The 13,168-nt window shown below is 45.1% G+C and overlaps 2 protein-coding genes across 5 annotated transcripts in view; both read right to left on the bottom strand.

Moving 5' to 3' along the window:
• The window catches only part of LOC141063248 (gastrula zinc finger protein XlCGF66.1-like), an 815,244-nt gene that overhangs the window by 148,127 nt on the left and 653,949 nt on the right, over positions 1–13,168 (bottom strand). The gene's annotated exons all lie outside the window — the stretch shown is intronic.
• LOC141063245 (uncharacterized) overlaps positions 2,934–13,168 on the bottom strand; it is a 91,104-nt gene continuing 80,869 nt past the window's right edge. For all 4 annotated transcript variants that reach the window (XM_073557313.1, XM_073557312.1, XM_073557314.1 and 1 more), the window contains exon 7: positions 2,934–4,774. In XM_073557313.1, coding sequence (XP_073413414.1) covers positions 3,408–4,774 — 1,367 coding nt within the window. In that variant the 3' untranslated portion in view covers positions 2,934–3,407. The remainder of the gene's footprint in view (positions 4,775–13,168) is intronic.

The following is a 13,168-nucleotide window of genomic DNA, read 5'->3' as shown; positions in this document are numbered from 1 at the left end:
CCACTTTTCAGTTTTTGAATTTCCCCCAAAATTTAAAATAAGCAAGAAATTTTATTCACCTTCACAATTGTGTCCCACTAGTTGATTCTTCACCAAAAATTTACATTTGGTATCTTTATGTTTGAAGCATGATATGTGGGAAAAGGTTGAAAAGTTCCAGGGGGCCGAATACTTTCACAAGGCACTGTATATTGTTAGAGGCATATTCCACTTATATAGCTCACAACTGTTGTCATTCAAGCCAGCATCCAGAGGTCAAGAGGAAGATGTGATGTCACCTCGCATTTTTTGACTACTTAATTTCCATAGTTTAAATCCTCTGTTTTGCAAGTCAACAAGCCACAGGACCCACACAATGGTCATTCAACAGATTAAGTAAAAATCTAGTGTTCAATTACCCTACATCGCTGTATTCTAAAGATAGACAATAAGTTGTAGGAGCCGATGTAAGAGGCAAACATTAGCTATTCAAAATGATCAAAAATCAACGTTTAAAGACTAATACGACAACAGTGTATGGTTCTTGACCAACTGAAGAACAAACGCATAAATGCAAAACTCAACATATAGATAACAGTCTATTCCTCCTGGCTTACAGGAAATAGACGTGTGGATAATTCAGATAGAATGCTGTGTCGTCACACCAGATTTATATATTTTTTTATGTTTGCCTGCTGTCACACACAGACACTTTTTATTGCAAAATCTGCATCGCCATATTGGAGAGATATAATTTTTCCATAGTTTGGCTGGCAGAGTCATGTGAGGACTTGTTTTTTGTAGGACGAGTTACTGTTTACTGGTATAATTTTAAGACACATGACATTTTTGATCACTTTTATTCTGATTTTTGGGAGGCAGAATGAACAAAAAAAAAAAATAACTCCTATTATTTTGTTTTTTTATGCTGTTCTGTAAGTGGTAAAATTGATAAGGCAGTTTTATTCTTCGGGTCAGTACGATTACAGCAATACCTCATTTATTTTTTCATGCTTTAGTTTTTATTGCATAAAAGTACTATTTTATTCAAAAAAGAATCGCTTTATTATGAGAGCTATAACTTTTTTATTTTTCTGCTGATGGACCCTTATGACAGCTTTTTTTTGCAAGACAAGATGATGTAGATTGCTTTTTTTATTGTGTAGTTTTCCACTTTTCGTTCATTAACATGATAAAGCATAGTTTTTTGTCCTGTTTTTTTGGTTTGTTTTTACGTTGTTCACTGAAGGGGACAGTGGGACAGTTTTATAGGTCTGGTCGCTCCAGAAGGGGTGATACCAAATACAGTATATACTCGTGTATAAGCCGAGATTTTCAGCCCATTTTTTTGGGCTGAAAGTCCCCCTCTCGGCTTATACGCAAGTCATATACCGGGGGGGGAAGTCGGCGGGGGAGGGGGAGCGGGGTGTCAGAAATGATACTCACCCTCTGCAGCCCCCCTGCTTGTTCCATGTTCTTGTCGCTGCTCTTCCTTCCTGCTTCAGCAGTCACGTGGTACCGCTCATTAAACTCATGAATATGCGCATATTTAATGAGCGGTACCACATGACTGCTGAAGCAGAAAGAGAGCAGCACGCCGAGAACATGGAACAAGCATGGGGGCTGCGCTGCAGAGACAAGCGCCAGGACCAGGTGAGTATGAACGGGGGAGGCATATTCACCTGTCCCTGCGTGTCGCTCTGCTGCGATCGCGCCCTATGCCTGCACAGTCACTGCAGAGCCTGCAACGCTGATGAGCAGGGGGCAGTGACGGAGGTGAGTATACAGTTTTTTTTTTTTTGGTAACCGAGGCAGCGGCAGCAGCAATATGATGAGGCCACTCACTGTGCAGATAACTGGGGCCAATCACTGTGCAGATAACTGGGGCCACTCACTGTGAAGATAACTGGGGCCACTCACTGTGAAGATAACTGGGGCCACTCACTGTGAAGCATAAATGGGGCCACTCACTGTGCAGCATTATCTGGGGCCACTCACTGTACAGCATTATAAGGGGCCACTCACTGTACAGCATTATCTGGGGCCACTCACTGTACAGCATTATAAGGGGCCACTCACTGTGCAGCATTATCTGGGGCCACTCACTGTACAGCATTATAAAGGGCCACTCACTGTGCAGCATTATCTGGGGCCACTCACTGTACAGCATTATAAGGGGGCCACTCACTGTGCAGCATTATCTGGGGCCACTCACTGTGCAGCATTATCTGGGGCCACTCACTGTACAGCATTATTAGGGGCCACTCACTGTGTAGCATTATCTGGGGCCACTCACTGTGCAGCATTATCTGGGGCCACGCACTGTGCAGCAAAGCTGGGGCCACTCACTGTGCAGAATTATCTGGGGCCACTCACTGTACAGCATTATCTGGGGCCACTCACTGTACAGCATTATCTGGGGCCACTCACTGTGCATTATCTGGGGCCACGCACTGTGCAGCATTATCTGTAGCCACTCACTGTGCACATAACTGGGGCCACTCACTGTGCAGCATTATCTGGGGCCACGCACTGTGCAGCAAAGCTGGGGCCACTCACTGTGCAGCATTATCTGGGGCCACTCACTGTGCAGCAAAGCTGGGGCCACTCACTGTGCAGCATTATCTGGGGCCACTCACTGTACAGCATTATAAGGGGCCATTCACTGTGCAGCATTATCTGGGGCTACTCACTGTGCACCCTCGGCTTATACGCGAGTCAATAAGTTTTCCCAGTCTTTTGTGACAAAATTAGGGGTGTCGGCTTATACACGGGTCGGCCTATACTTCTACTTTTTATTTTATTTTAAACATAAATGTATTTATTGGAGAAAAATTGTAACCTCTTTTGTTCTTTATTTTGTGATTTAAAAATTTTATTTTTTTTTTTACAAATTTATTGACTTTAAAACTCTTTTACATTGTCCCCGGATGGGAGATCAACTGTATGACAGATCGCTGATCTAGCTGATCACAGCACCATACCTATATGGCAATTTGTGGGAACACAGCTCCTGCGGCACCTTATATATACACAGCGCAAGTCAGGAATGGGTTAAACAATTCAGTCTATGAATGGATGGATGAGCCAAGTTGTGCACTTTCAAATACTTATCTCTTCCTGCACAGACAATAGGAAATATTGCTTCTAGTACAGACCATTTGCTATCCCCCCTCCTCAAAGCAGAGAATCCAGGAGCGAAGGTGCCAGGATTGACACCTACCTCCAGCAAAAGCCCCTTTCTGCTTACAATACTGGTATATCCAGTTTTACCCCTTTGTCAACTAAATGTAACTCTACTGCTTGCTTGATTGATTTATTTCCCTTATTATTTATTTCCTTCACACTCTACATGAGTTTTTAGATGAGAAAGAAGATATGATTCCCAGGAATAACATTTCCCACTTTCTGAACATAAAAAATGGTTTCTATGCTGCATGAGTTCTCTGATGTGCAACAAGCTTTGATCTTGAACTGTAACATTTCCCACATTCTGGACATGAATACGGCTTCTCTCCTGTGTGATGCCTGAAATGTGAAACCAAATGTGACTTACGGTTAAAACATTTCCCACATTCTGGACATGAATAAGGCTTCTCTCCTGTGTGGATTCTTTGATGTTTAAGAAGATCTGATCTCTGGATAAAACATTTTCCACATTCTGGACATGGATATGGCTTCTCCCCTGTGTGACTTCTGTAATGTGTAATCAAATTTGACTTCTGGATAAAACATTTCCCACATTCTGAACATGATAATGGCTTCTCTCCTGTGTGAGTTCTCTCATGTGAAAGCAAGTAAGATTTCTGTTTAAAACATTTCCCGCATTCTGGACATGAATACGGCTTATCTCCTGTGTGAATTCTTTGATGTTTATGAAGAGCTGATTTATCAATAAAACCTTTCCCACATTCTGCACATGAATATGGCTTCTCTCCTGTGTGATGTCTGAAATGTGAAACCAAATGTGACTTCCGGTTAAAACATTTCCCACATTCTGAACATGAATAAGGCTTCTCTCCTGTGTGGATTCTTTCATGTTTAAGAAGATCTGATCTCTGGATAAAACATTTTCCACATTCTGGACATGGATATGGCTTCTCCCCTGTATGACTTCTGTAATGTGTAATCAAATTTGACTTCTGGATAAAACATTTCCCACATTCTGAACATGATAATGCCTTCTCCCCTCTGTGAGTTCTGTAATGTATAAGCAATTTTAACTTCTCGTTAAAACATTTCCCACATTCTGAACATGAATATGGCTTCTCTCCTGTGTGTATTCTTTGATGTTTAACAAGATCTGATCTCTGGGTAAAACATTTCCCACATTCTGAACATGAATATGGCTTCTCTCCTGTGTGGATTCTTTGATGTTTAACAAGATCTGATCTCTGGGTAAAACATTTCCCACATTCTGAACATGAAAATGGCTTCTGTCCTGTGTGACTTTGCTGATGCCTAAGGAGATGTACTTTCTGGTTGAAACATTTCCCACATTCCGAACATGAAAATGGCTGCTCTCCTGTGTGAATTCGCTCATGTGAAAGCAAGTTAGATTTACACTTAAAATATTTCCCACATTCTGAACAGGAAAATGCTTTCTTCTCTGTGGGAATTATTTGATGTTCAACATCACTTTTGCTGCTTTCATTTTCCTTAACAGTCTGTGATGAATCCAAATAGGTGACTGATTGAAAAGGCTCCGATGATTGACTTTGGCTCTGAAGGGCTGGAGGTATAGATGGAATAAGGGCATGCTTTTCATAGGTATCTGGTTTGACACCACAGTCATCTGCCAAGAATAAAACGGATTTTATTGTTTTTCAATATCAATGCCTTATATTTTATATCATTTCTATATAGTTTCATTATACTTTGAGTTGTATAGAATTATGACCTGAGACAGTGGTGATCCACCTGTTCACAAATCCCATGGTACTGAACCTCTAAAGTACAATCAACAAACATAATACACAAACGCAAAAAAGTTTGAAGCAATAAAGGGAGGACTAAAAATAAGCTTTATTACAATACAATCTATAGCAACAGATAAAAATATACACCATAAAAACATGTAAGATTCTTAAAGGCGTATTCCCATCTCTGATCAATTATCCCAATATGTAGTAGGTGTAATAATAATATTAGGAAATATGTAGTATAGTTCTTCTGACTCGCTATGTTGCTCACCCCATGTGCGGAGCATTGGATTAGCTTAGGTATCCATGGTTACTATCACTCATATAGTGACTGTTAAGGGCCTGTCACACTAAGCGATATCGCTAGCAATATCGCTATAACTTGTGAAGTTATAGCGATATTGCTAGCGATATCGCTGTGTGATACTTACCTACGACCCGCTCCCCCGCTGGTTATCGCTGATCGCTCGAGAAAGTCCTGGACCGCTTCTCGTTGTCAGCTTCCTGCGGCGCTTCCTGTGGAGAGACGAGCGAGGAGCCGAGTGGGAGGACGTCAGGATTGCCTAGTGTGACAGGTACGTAGTGACGCCCGACCCCTGCGATGTTGCTGGTGAGATCTGCCTGTGTGGCAGCTCACTAGCAACCACTTAGCGATGCACCAGCGATCCTGACAGCGTCATATCGCTGGTCGGGATCGCTGGTGCATCGCTAAATGTGACAGTACCTTTAGTTACTAGTGATCATAACCATGGATACCTAAGCTACTTAAGTGCCCTGGACATGGGGTAAGCAACATAAAGAATCAGCAAAACTATACCACATTTCTAATTGGAGGTATTTGCTATTATTACACCTACTATATTTTGGGATAGGATCCTGGAAATGAGAGTACCCCCTTAAGGCCTCCTTTATACATCAGTGTGTCCGATACGTGTGGTGACATTTTTCATATGTACTGGAGACAATTACACATGTAGACCGATTCAAGTGAATTGATCTGCGCCCATGTCAGTGTGTTTCCACTGACCATGTGTCTTCGGGCAAGGCACTCTGACATGACTTTTTTAGCAGCGGAATGGGCCACAAAATGTCTTGCACACTAATGACACATGGATGACATCCGTGTGTCATCAGTGTGACACGTAATAGTGCCTGGGAATCAGTGGTAATGTTCGCACTGATCCCGGGCTTCAGGTGTTTGAAACAGCTCACATCATTGCATCTTGCTCTGTCTGTGATCATTGCAAACAGGAGACATAGTTGAGAGTTGTATTCTGCCCCCATTGTCTACATAGAGTAAAATGAAGTATATAATAAAATTTAAAAAACTTCCTGACGAAGGAAGTATATCTGAAACGTGCGTCGGGGTACGTGTGTTTAGGACCTCAACCCTTAAAGGTAATTTGTCCCGTATATAATTCATTCTCTGGCACTTTCTCTTGCACTATGCACTTTAGTTACCCCACATTGGAATTGTTCCCTTGATATTTTGCTGTTTTGCACATTTTGTGCTCATTTATCCGTTGATTGCACCCTATTATTGCTGCACATTTTTTGATATTTTATATATTACTTACTTATACCAGAGGCTTTTTATATGGTCCTTATTACCTTTGTGGGTCACTATATATATTCATATATGATTCTATTTTTCTAATATGGCATTTTATTGGTCCTGTATTTTTTTTTTTACATATATGAACTTGGTATTTTTTCTTGCCACCACCATTAATTAATAATTTAAATAAATAACAGTTCTGGCTCTCCTGCGTTTTTCGTTGTTGGGTCAGTCTCTCGTCAATATCTTTGATAAATTATTGTATTATCGTTAACTTTGTTATGACTGTTGTATATGAACTGTTGAATTGTGAAGCGCTGCGGAATATGTTGTCGCTATATAAAGTTTATTATTATTATTATTATGAGCAAGTGTCGCACAGATGGATTACGGCGTTGGTAACTTGATTATTTCAACTTTGGACAGGTGAGAGATACTGTTGTCTTTTATTTTTGTTTGTTTACAGGTGACAATGGCTTCAGGGGATTAGGTGTAAAGAGCTTGTACCCATTACTGTGAAAAAAGTTCCGATTTCAGTCCAGAAAAGTAGGACTAATGTCATGAACGTGCCATGCGATTTTCATGCGAGTACAATCCGATTTTTCACACCTAGAGTCCGATTGACATCCCAATGCCATGTAATTGCAATACGATTTTATCATGAACTTTGACATAGAGAATTACTCAGTCATTTTCACATATTTTTCCCAAGGAAATATACTGCAATACACACACATATATATTGATGAAAAGCCATCAATTCATCTGCCGCGTGCAGAAGAATTACAGAGTGACGCGACAGAAAATATAATACTGGTTATTATAATGGTAGACCCCCTGAAAAATGAAATAGGGTCACACTATAATTAATAACCAGCAAAGGCTAGGCAGACAGCTTCGGGCTGATATTATTAGCCTGGCTGGGCCATGTATATTGGCCCCATCTTAGACTAAAAACCATCAGCGCTCAGCCACCCCAGAAAAAGCTCATCCACAGGATGCGCCAAATCATGCCCTTAATCTCGCTCTTGTCACTTGCCCTGGTGTGGTGGCAAGTGGGTTGATGGTTGGGGGGTTGATAGCACCTTTGTATTGTCAAGTGACATCAAGCCCGGAGGTTAGTAAAGGAGAGGTGTCTATAAGGGTATGTTTCCATGGTCAAGAAACGCTGCAGATTGGACGCTGTGTACAGCCATCGCATCCAATTCGCAGCAGCCAGATGCTTCAGCACAGTAGAGGGGATTTTATGAAATCCCATCTCCACTATGCGTGCAAACACAAAGGTGGCATACCTGCATATACGCACATGTGGCGCGTCTTTCTAGAAGCAGCATGTCTATTTATCTTGCGGAGACGCACAGTCTCCACAAGATAAATAAATAGCACAGTCCTATGTATATGATGCGGTGATTCCGCATGTGTTCAATGAACTCATGCAGAATCACCGCGTGTACAAAAGGGGGCAGAGCTGCATCCAAAGCGCTGCCAATACGTCCCCATTACTAACCCCATAGTCAAATTGTATATATAAAAAAAAACACATTTGCAAAAACACACTGAGAATAAAGTCCTTTTATTGAAAGAATGACACAGACTCCTTTAACAAACCTAAATTAAACCATACTCACGTCATCGCCCAGTCCGCTGAAGCCAATGTCCCCTGTAACAAAATTAAACAACCATATTCCTCACCTGTCCGCCAAGAAGATAATAATCCATTTGTCTCGCATCGCATCTAGCTCTGCTACATCCAGACTGCATTGTTGTATGATGCGACTGCACAGTAAGCCATCCAGCAGAGAAAGTGAGCTACACGTGCTTGCCCAACTCAGTGTCTCACAGTGAACTACTTTCACCTCACTGACGTCACAGCGAGCGTGAGAAAGTTCTCAGGCTCGCGATGCCAACAGAAAGGTCCTGGTGTCACGCCGCCCACGCCGCTCCTTGCGCCTCGGCACTCACCCGGCGTCCCTGCGCGCTCTCGCTCTGCCTCCTGCTCCTGTCCCGGATTCTCGATGGGCACGCACCCGCGCTGTGTTCAGCAACGCACACGCACTCCGTTCTGCCCAGGGCGGTCGCTCTTGTTTCCCTGCTCGCGCTGCACCCTGACCCGGAAGTCCTTCAACCTCTCCCCTTATCAGGCCGCCCCTTCCTCCTGGCAGTGCCTGATTATCATTTGTGACTTGCAAGTGATCCTGGCCCCACATCCTGCTGCGCATTCCCCTGCCAGCAGTTCCTTTGCTTGTACCTGTTTCTTACTCTCCGTGTTCCTCTCTCCTAGCGCCTGCCTGTGGTCCCGTCCAGTCTCGTTCCTGTGTCTCAAGCCTTGTCCTCCAGCCCGTGCCTCCGCCTTGCTGTCTCCTCCGTGTTGCTGTTTTGCCTCAGTCATCCCAGTCCTGTTCGTCCTCCGTGTTCCAGTCCTGTCGGTTCTCCGCGGCTACTCCTGGGCCTCTCTCCCCTGGGTACCAGCTACTGTGGTGATAGTCTCCCTGGCAGCTTCGCGGGTATGCTCCTGGATACGTAGATCGATACGCGTCGCCAGGGAATTGAGGTTTTCCAGGGACATTAGTGTGTCTCGCCCAGCCAACTCATCTTTAATTCGAGCGGACAAGCCACGCCAAAAGGCTCCTACCAGGGCCTCATTGTTCCATCCTAGCTCGGAAGCCAACGTACGGAACTGGATGGCGTACTGACCCACCGAGAGAGTACCCTGGCGGAGATTAATTAAGGACTCGGTGGCAGAGACCAGGCGCCCGGGCTCATCAAAAACTTTACGAAAAGTGTCCAGAAAGGGGGCGAGCTGGGAGACCAGAGGATCGTCTCGCTCCCACAGGGGGTTTACCCAAGCCAGTGCCTCACCCTCCAAGTGGGATACCACAAAGGCCACTTTGGCTCGGTCAGTGGGGTACTGTTGTGGCAATAATTCAAAATGCAACTGGCATTGGTTAAGGAACCCCCGACACAGCTTGGGGTCCCCGGTGTACTGTGGAGGTTTGACCAAACGGGGGTGGGGGGGGAAGGCTGTGGAACCGAAGCCGGAGCGGCGGCCTGTAGGGTGAGCAGCCAATTATCCACCGAGGCCATGAAATAAAGCATGCGGGCTTGGGTGTCTCGCTGCTGGGCGAGCTCCTACTGGAGACTGGCAAGCTGGGACGTGCTCCCCGGATCGGAGGGCTGTAGGGCCACGAGACGGGACTCCATGGTCTTCAAAAGTGCCATGATCCGGGTCTGATTTTCCCGCAGGAACGCTATTTCCTTTTGGGCGGCGGCAGAGGTACCAGTGGGGTCCATGGCCTGATTATACTGCGAGACCTTTGAAGGGGCTCCAAGGCTGGATCCGCTGGACCGTGGCAATGAATCTCCCTCGGGCGAGCTGACCTGGTGTACCACCCCCTGTACAGGGAGCGTTAGTCTCCCTTGGGTCTGCCCCTATCATCACATTAGCTGGTACCCAGGGGAGGGGCCCAGGAGTAGCCGCGGGGGGCCGGAGAGGCTGGCGGAGAACCAACAGGACTGGAACACGGATGACGAAGAGGACTGGGATGACGGAGGCAAAACAGAAACACGGAGACAGCAAGGCGGAGGCACGGGTTGGAGGACAAGGCTTGAGACACAGGAACGAGATTGGACGGGACCACAGGCAGGCACTAGGAGAGAGGAACATGGAGAGTAAGAAACAGGTACAAGCAAAGGAACGAACGGCAGGATGTAGGGCCAGGATCACTTGCAAGTCAAAATGATAATCAGGCACCGCCAGGAGGAAGGGGCGGCCTGATAAGGGGAAAGGTTGAAGGACTTCCGGGTCAGGGTGCAGCGCGAGCAGGGAGACAAGAGCGGCCGCCCTGGGCAGAACGGAGTGCGCATGCGCTGCTGAACACAGCGCGAGCCCGTCGGGAAGCCGGGACAGGAGCAGGAGGCAGAGCGGAAGCGCGCAGGGATGCCGGGTGAGTGTGCCAAGGCGAGGCAGACGGTGGCCGCGTTAGTGCAAGGAGCGGCGTGACACCTGGGAATTTAGAGCCAATGAACATAGTTCAACTCACTAACATCAGTGCGAGCGCCGTTAAAACTCTTCCCACAGCGATAGTGCTGACGTTAGTGAGTTGAACGGATTACATTGGTTGTGAACTCACAGGACCTTTCTCACAGCATCGTGAGCATGAGAACTTTTTCACGCTCCTGGTGACATAAGTGAGGTGAAGAGAGTTCACCGCGAGACAATGAGCAAGCATGCGCAACTCAGTGTTTATGGTGGATGTAGCAGAGCAAGACCAGTCATGGGACAAATGGATTATTATCTTTTCGACAGACAGGTGAGGAATATTGTTGTTTATTATTTTAATTCTGATACAGGAGACATTGCCTTCAGTGGACTGGGCGATGATGTGAGTATGGTTTATTTTAGATTCATGAAAAGGAGTCGCTGTCATTCTTTCAATTAAAGACTTTATTCTTGATGTGTGTTTTTTTAATTCAATTTGACTATGGGGTTAGTAATGGGGTGTTTTATTGATGCCTCTCCATTACTTATCTCTGGGCTTGATGTCATGTGAAAATACAAAGGCGACATCAATCCCCCAAGCACCCCACTTGCCACCGCACCAGGGCAAGTGGGAAGAGCGAGGCTAATTGCCAAAATTGGTGCATCTTATATATGCTCCATTTCTGGGGTGGCTGAATGCTAATGCTTTTAGTCTGGAATGAAGCCAATGTCTATGATCCCTTTGTAGGCTATTAACCCCTTAACGACCGCCGATACGCCTTTTAACGGCGGTAGTTAAGGGTACTTAAACCTATTTACGTGAATTAACGGCGCTGTGGAGAAAAAAAAAAAAAATAGCGCCCCCCAGCGTCGGATTTTCTCCGGAGTCACGGCTGCCGGGGGTAGCAAATACCCCAGAGAACATGATTCGGGTTGGTTTTTACCGACCCCGCTTTTGCGATCGCCGTTATTAACCTTATAGCCGCGATTTTGCATTTAATTTCTCTCTCCTCTGATGTGATCGCACATCAGAGGAGAGAGAAGGAGGGTCCCCGATCCCCTCTGGTACCTCTCGGTGGTCCTGGGTCCCTCCTGCCTCCTCAGGTGGGCGCCGCCATCTTGGTCCCAGAAGAAAATGGCGGGCGCATGTGCAGTGTGCCCTCTGAATTCATTCATTTTGATCACTGTGATAAACTATTACTTTTTTCACGCCCAGGCATTATAAACTTCAGCGAAACACTGGGGGGGGGTTCAAAGTGCTCACCACACATCTAGATAAGTTCCTTAGGGGGGTCTAGTTTCCAAAATGGTGTCACTTGTGGGGGGTTTCCACTGTTTAGGTACATGAGGCGCTCGTCAAATACAACATGGCGTCCGATCTCAATTCCAGCCAATTTTAGGTTGAAAAAGTCAAACGGCGCTCCTTCCCTTCTGAGCCCTGACATGTGCCCAAACAGTGGTTCCCCCCCACATATTGGGTATCAGCGAACTCAGGACAAATTGGACAACAAATTTTGGGGTCCAATTTCTCATATTACCCTTGGGAAAATAAAAAAAATTGTTGCTAAAAGATCATTTTTGTGACTAAAAAGTTAAATGTTCATTTTTTCCCTCCACGTTGCTTCTGCTCCTGTGAAGCACCTGAAGGGTTAAAATCTTCTTGAATGTAGTTTTGAGTAGCTTGAGGGGTGAAGTTTTTATAATGGTGTCACTTTTGGTTATTTTCTGCTATATAGACCCCTCAAAGTGACTTCAAATGTGAGGTGGTCCCTAAAAAAATGTTTTTGTAAGTTTTGTTGTAAAAATGAGAAATAGCTGGTCAACCTTTAACCCTTATAACTTCCTAACAAAAAAAAAATTTTGTTTCCCAAATTGTGCTGTTGTAAAGTAGACATGTGGGAAATTGTTGTGAGCTCATTTTCTCGTTCACCTTTGATGTCCGATGAACTCCCTCTGTTGGTGAAAGGAGGTGGTGAAACTGATTTGGATGGGAGAAACCTGTCACCTGAACAGGTGGATTGCGATTGGACATCCGGAATCTCTGAGTGGATATAAGGCAGCCGACGCCCTGTAGGGTTGCTGGTGATTTCTCTGCTCTGAACTCTGGCCTCCAGTTCAGTTCCTGTCTTATAAAGCTAAGTTTTGCTCTGTTATTGTTCCATGAGATTTTGTCCGATTTGCTTAGTTTTGGGTTCTGCCAGCCCCGACTGGGGCTCTGCTGAATTTTCATTTTTGTCCCTGATCGGTTAAATCTCTTTTGCTCTGTCTTCAGAATATATCGGAGTGCTGATATAGGGATTTTGAAGTCTAGTGACTTCAGGGCCGTTTTTCCTATCAGACGTGTTGGGACATTTTTGTGGTAGGGTTTTTGCGGATTGCAGCCAGCATCTTTTCTGTCCTTTCCTATCTAGTTAATTGGGCCCCATCGTTTGCTCTGCCTGTCTTTGTCTGTGTTTTCATCGACAATACATGTTGGGGGCTGTCTATTGCTTTGGGGTCTGCTCTGGGGCAGTTTAGATTTCCCCTTTCTTTCTTTAGGCTTATTTAGTTCTCCGGCTGTGAAGAGGCGTCTAGGGCCACCGTAGGAACGCTCCACGGCAACAGTTAGTTGTTGTGAATAGGATAAGGGGTCTGCAATCCGCTAGCTACCAACCTCTCCGGTTTTCTGAACTTAGCTTGCATTTTTGTTTTTTCCTCCTCCGGTGACTCATTCATAACAGGAAATGTTAT

The sequence above is a fragment of the Dendrobates tinctorius genome, unplaced genomic scaffold (genome assembly GCF_039654945.1).
Source record: "Dendrobates tinctorius isolate UK_male_01 unplaced genomic scaffold, ASM3965494v1 ptg000249l, whole genome shotgun sequence".
Taxonomy (NCBI): domain Eukaryota; kingdom Metazoa; phylum Chordata; class Amphibia; order Anura; family Dendrobatidae; genus Dendrobates; species Dendrobates tinctorius.
Note: the sequence above shows the minus strand (reverse complement) of the source record. Positions and strands in the feature narration are given on the sequence as shown.